This window comes from Rhincodon typus, chromosome 33 (genome assembly GCF_021869965.1).
Source record: "Rhincodon typus isolate 14 chromosome 33, sRhiTyp1.1, whole genome shotgun sequence".
Classification (NCBI taxonomy): Eukaryota; Metazoa; Chordata; class Chondrichthyes; order Orectolobiformes; family Rhincodontidae; genus Rhincodon; species Rhincodon typus.
The window spans coordinates 32,201,623-32,216,422 of record NC_063364.1 but is presented as its reverse complement, the minus strand read 5'-3'; the positions used below and the strand labels follow the sequence as shown (position 1 = coordinate 32,216,422).

Here is a 14,800-nt window from a genome sequence, read left to right as displayed (position 1 = left end):
TTTGCAGTTCCTGCTATCTTTGAAATTTACAGTGCTGGTTTTGTAAGCATTTTAATTACTGGAATAATTGATGATATTGATTTATTTTAACATCTTTTACATTCTTTAGTTCTCTTGGATTTGTGGCACGTGGTGTGGATTGTCTGACTCTGAAACATCTAATCATGCCCAGTGCATTTCTGACATTGCTACAATTTTTCCAGGATTTGCCAGTTGAAATGCCAGTGCCGCTGGTACGTTTGGGTGCCCTCTGCATGCATCACAGTTCTGTTACTTAATAAATTCCCTGGTTGATGTAACTACCAATGGTACCCCTGTTGTTACACGTTACCAGTTCTCCTTTTATTGCTACATTCATCTAACTCCTTCATACTTGTTCAGTCATTCTTCAAAACAAATTTTCCCAGTGTTACCATTTTCACAAAAGTCAAAGAAAAGGCATCTTTGTGATGAAGATTAGTTGGTGGCACCTTGACCGTTCTTACATGAACAACCATTTTTTCACTTAGGAACAGGGAGAGACCATTCAGTCCCTTAAGCCAATTCTGCCATTCATTTACATTATGGATAATCAGTCCCTCCACTCCTGTTTATTTGCATTTGCCATATTTCTCATGATGCTTCTATCAAAACTTAGAACTTGGTTTAGTCCAAACAGAGCATTCGTATAAGAGTTAAGTTTTAAGGAACATTTGAAAGAAAGAGATGGTTACAGAATCCAAAACACCTGATCATACAAAATATAAACAAAAGTAGACCATTCAGCCCTTCAAGCCTGCTGTGCCATTCAGTAAGATCAAAGCTGAACAAAAAACACTATAGAACTGCATCAATGAACTGTAGGTGTAAGTTGAATACCCACAATGGCACTGGGGAATTTAAAATTCAGTTAATTAAACAGAGCTGGAATAAGCACCTCAGAGGTAAAGGAGAAAAATACACCAGGAAAGTGACTGAATACTGATAGGTGGGGTGGACAGCAGAACTAACAGAGCTCTGGGAGGACATAATATATAGGAGTAGAAGTAGGCTGTTCAGCCCATCAAGTCTGCTGCGCCATTCAGTGAGATCATACTGATTTGATATTCCTCTAATCCACTTTCCTGTCTTTATTCCATAACTCTTGATTCCCTTACTGACTAAAGATCTGCCCATCTCAGTCTTGAATATAATACACAACCAAACCTCGACAGCTGTCTGCAGCAAAAAAAATTCCACAGATTCACTGCCCTTTGAGAGAAGAAATCCTTCTCATTTCTGTCTTTAATGTATGACTCTTTATTCTGAGATTATACTTTCTGGTCCTAGATTCTACTGCAAGCTGATACAACCTCTTTGCATTCACCCTGTCAAGATCTCTAAGAACCTTGTATGTTTCAATAAGGTTGTCTGTCATCCTTCTAAATCCCAATGAATATAGGCTCAACCTATTTGACCTCTCCTCATAAGACAGTCCCTCCATATCTGGGCTCAGCCTAGTGAACCTTCTCTGTACTGCCTCCAATGCCAGTACACCTTTGCTTGAAAAAGAGGCCCACAGGTGTTCACAGTACTCCAGCTGTCAAAGTTCAACATGTATTGGGAAGTTGGGAGAAGGATGGAATTCCAGTCACCGAATGGAATAAACCATATGTTTACAATCCCCAGCCATAAAACCTGGTTTGTAAAACAAATGATGAAACAATTTGGTTTTCAGTTAGGCACAAGTGGACTATTAGATTTGAACCTAGTTATTCCTTCTATTCCACTGTTCCAGCTAACCACCCACACTGCAGCTCTGCTGCACAAGCTGGCCTGTAGTGGCCACACAGTGCTGTTTGTCATGTCTGTCAGAAACTTCTTAAAGCTCCTGGGAAAGGAAGTTAATTAGAAGTGTAATGACTTTCGTGTTAAAGGGCTTTGTAAGGGGATAATTAGGGTCTGGATGAGTATGGTGGGGACAGATTCAGAAAGGAGTTAGACTGCTATTTGAAAAGTAACAATGTAGAGGGATAGAGGGAGAAGGACATTAAGTGAAATTCTGATTCAAAAGTGTGTGCAGATATGATGAACTGTAATTGTTCTGATTCTGCCCAGAAGCCTGTGCCAACTCTTTGAAAAAGCTTACCAGCTTAGTCCCACTCCCCTGCTCTTCCCATAAGTGGGTATTTATCTAATTCTCTTTTGAAAGTTGCTATTGAATCTGCTTCCACCACACTTCAATAAGGTCACTTCTCGTTCTTCTAGAATCCACTGTAGGCTGCATTTGTTCAACCTTTGCCCATGAGACTAATCCTCTCATCCAGGAATTGGCTAAATAAACCTTCACTTGCCTGTTTTGAATGCAAGTATATCCTCCTTAAAGTAAGAGCCTAGATACACATGAAGGGGAAGGGTATTCCAGATTACATGAATTCACAGTGTAAAGAAAATATTTCCTCAAGTGGTTTTGATTCTTTTGCCTAAACCAGCAGTATAAACAAAGTAGTACAGGTGTAAAAGGCATGCAGGAACAGAAAGAACTAGAGGTACGTATACACATTTGAAGGTGACAGTGCAAGCTGATAAAATTTCTTTTTAAGAAAAACGTACAGAACCCTTGACTTTAGATTTGAGACATGGTATGAAAGCAAAGACGTTATGCTGATTAGACCTCAGCTAGAGTATTCAGTCCAATTCTAGACAGCACACTTTGGAGAGGATGTTAGGGCCTCTGAGAGGGCATTTATGAAAATGGTAATGGAGTAAGGCACTTTCTCTCTATAGAGAGAATGAAGAGAGTGGGATTGTTCTCCTAAACAGAAGATTTAATAGAGGTGTTCAAACTGTGTGAAGGATTTTGATTTGAGTAGATGCAGAGAAACTTCCCAGCAGTGGAAGGGGTCAGGAACAGGAGATAGATGTAAAATGATGGACAAAAGAGCCATGTAGGAGATGAGGAATAACGTTCTATAGGGCTATGGGGAAAAAGCAAGAGAACTGAGACTAATTACAAGAGTCTTTCAAAGCACCAGCAGTTATCTTGTGCTGAATGACCTCTTCCTGTGTATTCTGATTCCATGCATTAAACCAGAGATAGGCTGTCTGTTTCATCAAGTACGGAAACATTTTCACTTATTTTGAAATTTGCCAATATTAAATGTAATGTTGAAAAATTTAAGGCAACATCATGCCCTTATTTTAACAGAGGAATTGCATTTTGGAAGCAATGAATGGATTTGTCTTTTCCATGGAGACCATGCACAGCATGCAACCTCAACTGCTGTTTGACCTTCAGTAAGTAACCATTCATTGTCAGGTGGAAATGGATGGATGTAAAATTTGGCATATGATTTGTAAATAGCTATTACTAAATATTTACGGCACAGAAACAGGCCAGTCAGTCCGACAGTGATAATTGCACAGTTAGATTTAGCATCATATGGAAAGGAACAAAGGTAGAATGGGAGTAAATGTTCTAAATTTGGAGAAGGGAAACTTTACAAGGCTTTAAGATAATCTGGCATAGGTGACTATTGAATCTGCTTCCACCACACTTCAATAAGATCACTTCTCAAAAGAAAGTCAGTGGCACATCAATGGGAGTCATTCAGAAATGATTAGAGGTGTATTAAAAAATTACAGGGGGAAGGTGAAAAAGGAAATTAGGAAAACAAAGAGAGAATATGAAGAAAGGGTAAAATTAAGGATCCAAAGATCTTTTAAGAGTACATTAGGAGGAAGAGGATGATTAAGGAAAGATTAGGCCCTATCAGAGATGTACATGGTAACTTGCACATGGATGCAGATGAGTTTGGCAGGGTTCGAAATAAGTATTGTTTTCTGTCCTCACAAAGGCAAAGAATGATGTAGATGTTCTGGTGAAATATTAGATAAAATAAGCAAATAGACAAGGGAAGTAGGGTTAGGGTTTGTTAGCGTTCTGGTGGAATTGACCTCCTTGCAGGTGGATAAATCATCAGGGCTGGATGAATTGCATCTAGGCTGTTAAAGGAAGCCAGGGAGGAAATAGCTGATCCTCTGAGGAGCATTTCCCAAATCCCACTAGATACTGGCAAGGTACCATAGGATTGGAGATCTGCAAAATTTGTAGTGTTATTCAAAAAGGTTGCAAGGGATAGGCTAAATTATTATAGACTGGTCAGTCTGAGCTTGATGTCAGGCAAATTACTGGAATCAATACTCAGAGTTAGGATTCACTGTTGCTTGGAGAGGCATAGATTTATCAGAGATAGTCAAAATGGTTTTGATAAGAGAAGCTTGGGTCTTACTAACTTAATTCAAGATTTGAGGAAGTAATAAGAAAGATTAGTGAGGATATTGCAGTCCATGTTGTCTGCATGGCTTTTATTAAGACATTTGATCAAGTTGCACATGGCAGACTGTGAAACTTGTGCATGACGCAAGAATTGGCTGCGTAGTTGGTAGTGAAGAGGGTGGCTCTCGACTTTATGAAGATAATAGTTGTTTGGTTCAATGGCCGGAACTGTGGCAAATGGAATTCAATTTGGAGAAAAGCAGGTTATGAAAGCAAGAGGATATGTAATAAACAGGAAGGTACGGAGAGGACTAGAGGAATTGAAAAACCTTGGAGTGCATGGCCACAGGCCCCAGAAAATGGAGGACAGGTATACAAGGTGATAAAGAAGGCATATGGAACATTTTCCTTCACTGGGCGAAGTAGTAAATACATGAGTAAGGATGTAATACTGGAATGATATAAAACACAGATTAGGCCACAGTTGGGATCTGTGTATCATTCTGGTCATCACAAATACAAGAAGTATATAGAGACAACAAGGTGCAGGGCTGGATGAACACAGCAGGCCAAGCAGCATCATAGGAGCAGAGAGGCTGACGTTTCGGGCCTAGACCCTTCATCAGAAAAGGGGGAGGGGAAGGGGGTTTTGAAATAAATAGGGAGAGAGTGGGAGGCGGATAGAAGAGGGATAGAGGAGAGGATAGGTGGAGAGGAAACAAACAGGTCGAAGAGGCGGGGATGGGGCCAGGAAAGGTGAGTGTAGGTAGGGAGTTAGGAAGGGGATAGGTCAGTCCAGGGAGGACGGACAGGTCAAGGGGGCGGGATGAGGTTGGTCGGTAGGAGATGGAGGTGCGGCTTGAGGTGGGAGGAGGGGATAGGTGGGAGGAAGAACAGGTTAGGGAGGCAGGGACGAGCTGGACTGGTTTTGGGATGCGGTGGGGGGAGGGGAGATTTTGAAACTTGTGAAATCCACATTGATACCATTGGGCTGCAGGGTTCCCAAGCGGAATATGAGTTGCTGTTCCTGCAACCTTCGGGTGGCATCGTTGTGGCACTGCAGGAGGCCCAGGATGGACATGTCGTCTGAGGAATGGGAGGGGGAGTTGAAATGGTTCGCGACTGGGAGGTGCAGTTGTTTGTTGCGAACCGAGCGTAGGTGTTCTGCAAAGCGGTCCCCGAGTCTCCGCTTGGTTTCCCCGATGTAGAGGAAGCCACACCGGGTACAGCGGATGCAGTATACCACATTGGCAGATGTGCAGGTGAACATCTGCTTGATGTGGAAAGTCTTCTTGGGGCCTGGGATGGGGGTGAGGGAGGAGGTATGGGGGCAGGTGTAGCACTTCCTGCGGTTGCAGGGAAAAGTGCCGGGTGTGGTGGAGCTGGAGGGGAGTGTGGAGCGGACAAGGGAGTCACGGAGAGAGTTGTCCCTCCGGAAAGCAGATAAGGGTGGGGAGGGAAAGATGTCTTTGGTGGTGGGGTCGGATTGCAGATGGCGGAAGTGTCGGAGGATGATGCGTTGGATAAACGTCAGCCTCTCTGCTCCTATGATGCTGCTTGGCCTGCTGTGTTCATCCAGCCCTGCACCTTGTTGTCTCGGATTCTCCAGCATCTGCAGTTCCTACTATCTCTGATTCAAGAAGTATATAATTGCTTTAGAGACAATACAGAGGAAATTTACAGAAATGTTGCCAAGTTTTGAAAATTGTAGGTATGGGAAGAGGTTGGATAGACTAGGATTACTTTACTCAGCTTAGAGGAGGTTGAGGGATGATGTAATCAAGTTGTACAAAATATTGAGGGGTTTGGATAAAGTGGACAGGGAAGACCTTGTTTCCCCTTGAGGAGTGGTCAGTTACCAGAAGGCATAGGTTCGAGGAGTTGGTGGCAGGATTAGAGGGGATGTGAAGAACATACTTTTCACCTAGAGGGTGGTGGGTGTCTGGAATATATTGCCCAGTTTGGTAGTTGAGGTAGAAAACCTCAATTTGTTTAAAATGAACCTGGGCCTGCCCCTGAAGCATTGCAACCTGCAAGGTTTATAGACAGGTTGTTGGTAAATGGGATTAGAATGGAGGGCTATTTTATTCAGCTGTTGCAGACATGATGGGCTGAATGGCCTCTTTCTGTGCTGTGACTTTGCTATGGTTTGAACAGATCCTTGCTGGTATTGATGCTTCATATAAACTTCCTCACCCTGTACTTCATTTTATCACAATAATATATTCTTGTGTTCCTTTCTTCTTCATGTGTTTTTCCAGCTTCCATGCGTCCATTCCATTTGCATCAACTACTTCCTGTGGCAGAGTTCCACGTCCTTACCAATTAAGGAGGTTTTTCCTGAATGCCTGCTAGACATATTAGCGACTGTCTTATGTTTACAGCCCTATAATACTGATCTTTTTCCCCCAAGTGAAACATCTTTTGTATGTCCACACTATCACATCTCCGGTCATACGATTGACAATCTTTATCATATCTTCTCTCAGCCTTCTTAAGAAAGGAGCCCAAGCTTGTTTGATCTTTCAGGATATTGCCTTTTTTTTTTTAAGGCTGTTGAAAATTAGAAGATTTTCCAACAACATGACACAAAGATTGCTGCAAATCCTGGTAGAGAATCCAATTCCTTTCTTAAAGATCCCAAGTTCAAAGCAGAGTCTGATTATGGACTGGATTGTACAAGTACTGGTAAGATATGAACTCTGTCACCATTGGTAAGGCATCTTGATGGAACAGAAAAATAGTATATGGCATCCTGATTTATCCATTGTCAATTTACATTGACCAAATTTGGATATAATAGCTTGCATTTATATAGCACTTTTAACACAGTAAAGCTTGTCAGGAACATATTCGGTGAAAATTTGAAACCAGATGGTGAAGAGGATATTTGAATAGTGGACCAAAGCTTGGTCAAAAGGAATAGAGAAGTTTAGCCATTTTGATTGGCACTGTGTTCAGTCTGTTTGGAGCAATGCTACATCTACCTCTGGAACCATGAGACCTGGTCAGGAAACCTGATGACGTTATTGATTTTTTTTTAATGTTAAGACAAAACTATGTACTCTGTAATCTTCTCTTTGTTGGGTTTGAAGATTTGCTTTTCCAAAATTCAGAACTTCTTGTGTCTTTCATAACTTAATAAATGCTTGAGGAATGTAGACAGTGTTGCTTTGTAGGAAACATGGCAATGAATGTGCCTGCAGCAAGTTCTGACAGTGTGTTTTAGTGATGATGTTGAAGGATAGATACTGGCTAGGATGGACAGGACAACTCCCCTGCTCTTGAAGATAGTGCCATGCGATCTATTTCATCCAGCTGAGAGGATGATATGTCTTTGATGTAATAAAAGCAAAATACAGTATATACCGGAAATCTGAAATAAAAACAGAAATGCTGGAGAAATTCAGCAGATCTGGCAGCATCTGTGGAGGGAGAAGCTGGTTTTATGTTTCAGGCCTATTATGATTTCTCTTCAGAACTCAGAGAAACAGAACTCAGCTCTGAAAAAGACACATATTGGATCTGAAATATAAAATCTGTTCCTCTGTCCGCAGATACTGTCAGAGTTGCTGAATTTCTCCAGCATTTTCTGTTCTTACCTATGTCTCATTGTAATAAAGCATCGCCAGTATTGTGACTCATCATCAACTCTGGAGAGTTAGCATGGATTTTGTGCTGAAGTCTTTGAAGTGGGACTAGAACCATCAAACCTCTGACTTAAAGGCGAAAGTCCTATCACTGACCTACACCTGACACCAATAGCTGCAAATCATAATTACAGGGAAATGGGGTAAACTTAGGAAGTCGTCTGTTGGTAATTGGATCACATTTTTGGATTGGGCTGTGTTTTTGGACAGTCTACTCAAAGACTGAATGATAACCCTGAATGTAATTACATTTTCTTCATAGATGAATCTGTGAGACTAGACCTTCCTCACGGTATGTATTTTATTAATATTCAGAATTCCCAAAGGAAATTTTAACATGAAATTATTCAGGACATTTGAAGTATTATCACATGAAGGTGAAGGAATCATCTCTTGAGACAGTTGGCAAAGATGCATTTAAATTTTATTTGGATTAAATCCACAAAAATTCAAATATTTTTGATTGTCTCAGCATGTTGAGATGAATGAACATTCTGATATTTTCATATTTTAAAAAGATACTTGTGTAAATTTTCAGTCAGGTTGACCTAGAGCTGATGATTTCCTAATATATATCTTTCTTTTAATTTTCAGGATTTGCATAATAAAGGGTTTTCTAAAGCGGAGTTTGATTTACTGGGACATGCCCTAGCTTTTGTTTCTGATGAAATATTCATGGCCATTTCCCGAGCAGAGATGAAGGCAAATTTGTTGAAGATTAAAGATTACTGCTTTGACAGAGGAAAGAAATTTCTGTTGGGAGATATGTTAACTAAAGACACGATGTTTGGGTATGTAATGCCATAGAGCTGGAAGTTTCCCTCCTCACTCGTGTAGGATTTGTTATATTAAACTGACTTACTAAAGACAGAGTAACAGAAGGCTATGCATAGTGATGCCACACTCCTGAGCTAGAACTGAAATGACAAGGTAGTCCTGATTGGGGATGGTAGCACTGGGTTCATATATCTGTGCTAGTAATCCAAAGGCTGAACTGAAGTTCTGGAGATGTGAGCAAATCATGCTACTAGAATAAATTAGTAGTCTAATTAATTATGATTACGTAATTATGCCATAAAAATAAATCTAATGCAATAATACCTATTAGGAGAGGAAATCTGCTAGTTTGTGTCTCCAGAAATGTGCTCAGTCTGGGCTGTTAATTGTCCTCTGAAAGGACACACCAAACTATTTCAGAATAAAAGTGCTGTGAAAACGTTCAACATTTTAATTTTGTTTTGTCCAAACTAAGTTTTGACTCTGCTATGTCAGCCAAAGAGTTGGAGGAAGAGTGGGACATGCAGGAGATTTACTCAATGAAAACCACATGGATGAACGTGTTTCATCACTAGCCTCTCGTGGGAAATTAGGGATAGATAATAAATGGTGGCTCCCTGAGAACAAAAGGAAAAAAGAATTCATGCCTGTGGGTCGCATTATTGTAATTGACCAGGATTGATTTAAATACATCTTTTGTATTATGTGATATTCTCCGATCAGGGTCTGGGACAGTGGAATACATCAGACCCCATAGCCAGGGCCCGGGGCTCTTGGGAACCCACTGTGCTTAGGTCGGGTGTGGAGCCATTGTGCTCTGGTCAGGCATCTTGTCCAGGAGCAGTACAAAATCTGTGATGTCTGTCCCTTGTGTTGCCTTCACTCACTGTGTTTTTAGCTCTGATCTTATTGAATGGTGGAGCAGGCTTGAGGGGCCAAGTGGCCTGCTCCTGAGTCATATGTATATATGAGCATTTGTGGCTGGAGTAATTGTCCCTCTGTACTTTCTGTCAGTTTATTTTGCTGTAGTTCCTAGACACTAATTTTAAAGAGACTGTGTAGTCTATTTGTTGTCGTTTATAGAGGTTAGAACATAGAACCGTACAACACAGTACAGGCCCTTCGGCCTACGATATTGTGCTGAACTTTTACACTAATCCTAAGGTCTATCTAACCTCCACCCCTACCATATACTATCATCCATATGCCTATCTAATAGCCGCTTAAATGCCCCTAATGAGGCCGACTGCACTACCCTCTCCGGCAAAGCATTCCACGCCCCGACCACACTCTGAGTAAAGAACTTATCTCTGACGTCTCCCCTATATCTACCTCCACTCACTTTAAAACTATGCCCCCTCATATTAGCTACCTCCACCCTAGGAAAAAGTCTCTGGCTGTCCACTCTATCTATACCTCTGATAATTTTGTATGCCTCTATCAATTCACCTCTCATCCTTCGTCGTTCTAAAGAGAAAAGCCCTAGCTCTCTCTCAACCTTTCCTCATAAGACCTTCCCTCCATTCCAGGCAACATCCTGGTAAATCTCCTCTGCACCTTTTCCAATGCTTCCGCATCTTTCCTGTAATGAGGTGACCAGAACTGGACACAATACTCAAGATGTGGCCGAACCAAGCTTTTGTATAGCTGGAGCGTAACTTCACGGCTCTTGAACTCAATCCTTCTATTAATGAAAGCTAACACACCATATGCCTTCTTAACAACTCTTTTCACCTGAGTGGCAGCTTTCAGGGAACTGTGGACATGAACCCCAAGATCCCTCTGCTCCTCCACACTGCCAAGAATCTTTCCCTTAACCCTGTATTCTGCTTTCAAGTTTGTCCTTCCAAAATGAATCACTTCACACTCTTCAGGGTTAAACTCTATCTGCCACTTCTCAGCCCAGCTCAACATATTATCAATGTCCCTTTGTAACCAAGAACAGCCCTATCCACAACTCGACCCACCTTCGTATTGTCCACGAACTTACTAATCTACCCTTCCACTCCTTCATCCAAATCATTTACAAAAATCATAAATAGAAGAGGACCCAGAACAGATCCTTGTAGTACACCACTCGTAACTGAGCACCATGTTGAATATTTTCCGTCCACTACCACCCTTTGTCTTGTAAGGGTCAGCCAATTCTGAATCCAATCTGCCACATTTCCCCCTATCCCGTGCCTCCTTACCTTCTGCATGAGCCTACCATGGGGAACCTTATCAAACGCCTTACTTAAATCCATGTATACCACATCCACTGCTCTACCTTCATTCACGTGTTTGGTCACCTCTTCAAAGAATTCAGTAAGGTTTGTGAGGCATGATCTACCCCTCACAAATCCATGCCGACTATCACGAATGAAACTGTGCCTTTCCAAGTGATCATAAATCCTATCTCTCAGAGCCCTTTCCAATAATTTGCCCACCACTGACGTAAGACTAACTGGCCTGTAATTTCCGGGTTATCCCTATTACCTTTTTTGAACAAGGGAATGACGTTTGCCTCTCTCCAATCTTCCGGCACTATACCCATGGACAGTGAGGATGAAAAGATTATCGCCAAAGGCCCTGCGATCTCTTCCCTCGCTTCCCATAGAATCGTTAGATAAATCCCATCAGGCCCGGGGGACTTATCAATCTTCAAGTTCCTGAAAATTTCTAGTACATCTTCTTTACTAACATCGACCTCTTCTAGCCTACAGCCTGTTTCACACTGTCCTCCTCTACAACTAGGTCCCTCTCAGTTGTCAATACCAAAGAAAAGTATTCATTAAGGACCTCTCCTATCTCTTTAGGCTCCGTGCACAAATTCCCTTTACAATCCTTGATCGGCTCTACCCTTTCTCTGGTCATTCTCTTATTCCTCACGTACGTGTAAAAAGCCTTGGAGTTTTCCTTGATCCTATCTGCCAAGGTTTTCTCATGCCCCCTTCTAGCTCTCCTAAGCCCTTCCTTCTGCTCCTTCCTGGATAACTTGTATCCCTCTAGAGCCTTTTCCATTCCTTGTTTCCTAAACCTTATATAAGCATCCTTCTTCCTCTTAACCAGTCATTCGACCTCTCTTGAGAATCAAGGCTCCCTCACTCGACCGCATTTTTCCTGCCTGCTAGGGACAAACATATTGAGTACTCGCAGTATGCATTCCTTAAACAATCTCCACATTTCAACAGCATCTGTTCCCATTTTGTGTTACCCAGTTCTTGCCTAACAGAATTGTAATTACCCTTCCCCCAATTATAAACCTTACCCTGCTTGTATGTACCTATCCTTTTCCATAACTGTTGTAAAAGTAACAGAGTTATGATCACTACCGCCAAAATGCTCTCCTACCAACAGGTCTAACCCTTGGCCCGGTTCATTGCCAAGCACCAAATCCAAAGTGGCCTCTCCTCGTGTTGGTCTATCTACGTACTGTCAGGAATCCTTCCTGAACACACTGGACAAAATCCGCTCTATCTAAACTATTACAACTAAAAAGTTTCCAATCAATATTTGGAAAGTTGAAGTCACCCATGACTACAACCCTGTGACTTCTGCACCTTTCCAGTATCTGCCTCCCAATCTGCTCCGCCACTTCTCTGCAACTATTAGGGGGTCTGTAAAAAAACCCCAACAAAGTGACTGCTCCTTTCTTGTTCCTGACCTTAACCCAAAAACAGGTTGTGTTGAAGTATGTTGGACTAAATCTCCTACAAGTCGCACATTTCCTCCAACTCATTGGTTGAAATAGCTGAGTCAAAACCCAGTTTGGACAAACAAAATTAAAATGTTGAACGGTTTTCTTTTAGGAGATATCCCAAGTTGTTTCTAAACAAAATATCCATGCAATATAGAGCAGCAGTGAAAAACAAAACATTCTATGCCCTGGAGTATAGGAGATTGATGTTGGTTCTGATTGAGATGTTTCATATGTTGAAAAAAATAAATTCAATAAGGTAGATCTAAGCAATCTCTTTCTTGGCACTGGGAAGTAAAAACCCGGGGAACATGACCTTGAGCTAGATCAAATAGGAATAACATCAGGAAGCAAGTTTTCTCTCAAAGTGTAGTGGAAATGTAAAAGCTCCATCTTAAAGGACCGATGCTAGGGGCCAGTTTGAGCTTTTAAATTGGAGATTGATGGATAGCCTTAAGTAAGGGTATTAAGGAATATGGAACTAAGGCAGAAAGATAAGAGTTGAACTGCACATCAGCCATGATCTAATTTAATGACGGACCAGACTTAAGGGTAAGAATTAACCTAGTGCATGCAAACACAGATTAGTCCTCATTTGAAGCTCAGATGCTCTCTCCATAGTTAAATTATATTGCAATTTAATGCTATTTAATAGTTAAAAAACAAAGCACACTACTATTTGGGAAGTGGAGTTCTTTGGATATTAGAAGCTTTCCATCAATACAGATTGAGAAGCTACAAGACTAAGAAGCACTGCACACATCCCACCACTGACTGGAAGTTGTAATTTTACTGTGATGCTTAAATAGGCTGCATCTGTTATAAATGTAGAAATAGGAAATTGTAATTAAAGTTGGCAGGAAGAACAAATGGATGCAGTATTTTAATATATATCAGGCAAATCGTATGACTATGAGACCTGTGCCGGTAGTATAATGTTTTGTGCCACTCCAATATAACAGTCAAGCCGATATTCTCCTGTCTACAATTGCAGAAATTTTCTAGACGACCGATCCCATGATACATTTGAATTCAAGTGTGTGTGAGATTTTAGTAACGAATGTGTTAATGCTGTCACCAAGTTAGCAAAGGAATTTTCTATATCCAGTTTTATTACAAAAAATGTTTATATAGAGCCTGTAAAGTAATAAACATCTCAAGAACCTTCATAATGGTATTCTAAAACAAGATATGCCACACGAGAAGGTATTAGTGCACATTAGTCAAAGCATGATCAGAGGTTTGCGAATGTCTAAAGGGATAAAAGCAGGTAGAGAAATGGAGTAATTAATGGAGTGAATTCCAGAGCTCAGGGCCATTGCAGCTGAAGCCATGGCCACTAGTGACAGAAAAATTAAAATTGGCCATTATGAGAGGAGTGTAGGTATCTTGGAGTTAATCGGTCTGGAGGAGATTAGAGATGGAGAGGTGTAAGATCATGGAGGATTTTGAAAACAATGATGACAGTTTTAGATTTGAGGCATTGCTTAACTGTTAGCCAGCTTATGTTAGCATGCACAGGGATGATTGGTGAACCGAACATGGTCCAAGTGTTATGAATGCTACAGATTTGTGGAGGGTAGAGTGTGGGAGGGCAGCCAGGTTTATTAAAGTTGTCAAGTATGGAGCTAACTAAAGTTTTAATGAAGGTTTCAGCAGTAGATCAGCTGTAAAGTTACAAATATGAGACAATGGAATTTTTAGTAGCCGTGGCCAAACTTCAATTTCGGGACATGCTTTTCTAAAACCTTTTTAATAGGATTTATGAGAGTTTAATATCAAACTCTGGCATAAAGTTGTCTAATTTTAATAACAAGGTATATGAAACACCTCCGTTAATGTAATTTAAAGTTATTTTCATTTTTCCAGTGTTACAACAAGTTGGACCTCACTGACCTTGGATAAGGTAGACCGCTTGGTTTTCTTCCTTTCAATTGATGATTTACAGAAGATTCCTCAGGTAAAAGTCTCTAATAATCATTAAAATGTATAAATTCTGATTTGACCACATTTGTGCTAACTGCATTTCTAAACACCACACTTCTGGAAGGCTTTATTGACTTTGGGAATGATTGCAGCACAGATTTATCACAGTAACACTGGGGCTCAAAGCGGTAAATTATTAGAACAGATTACATAGATGTTTGTCTTGTACTTCCCTCATTATAGAACATTAAGAGGTGATGTAGTTGTGGTATTATACTTAAAGGATTTAATAGGATTGATAAAGAGAAATTATTTCCTCTAGTGAGGTAGGGAGTCCAGAACAAAGGGCCAGAAGCTTAAAACTAGAACTAAGCTATTCAGGGATGATGTCAGGAGGCACTTCCTTATAGGAAGGATAGTAGGAATCAGAAACTGCCTTTCTCACACAAGCTATGTTGCCTGGAAATCAATTGAAAAATTTAAAATTAAGGCGTAGGCAGATTTTTCTGAGGAAAGAATATTCAGGGCTAT

General features: G+C 40.8%; 1 protein-coding gene across 1 annotated transcript in view; it reads left to right on the top strand.

The window, feature by feature from the left end:
• The window catches only part of strc1 (stereocilin 1), a 54,600-nt gene that overhangs the window by 28,229 nt on the left and 11,571 nt on the right, over positions 1 to 14,800 (top strand). Inside the window, exons 15-19 of the mRNA XM_020534306.2 lie at positions 110 to 233; positions 3,167 to 3,255; positions 6,790 to 6,925; positions 8,482 to 8,678; positions 14,213 to 14,303. Coding sequence (XP_020389895.2) covers positions 110 to 233; positions 3,167 to 3,255; positions 6,790 to 6,925; positions 8,482 to 8,678; positions 14,213 to 14,303 — 637 coding nt within the window. The remainder of the gene's footprint in view (positions 1 to 109; positions 234 to 3,166; positions 3,256 to 6,789; positions 6,926 to 8,481; positions 8,679 to 14,212; positions 14,304 to 14,800) is intronic.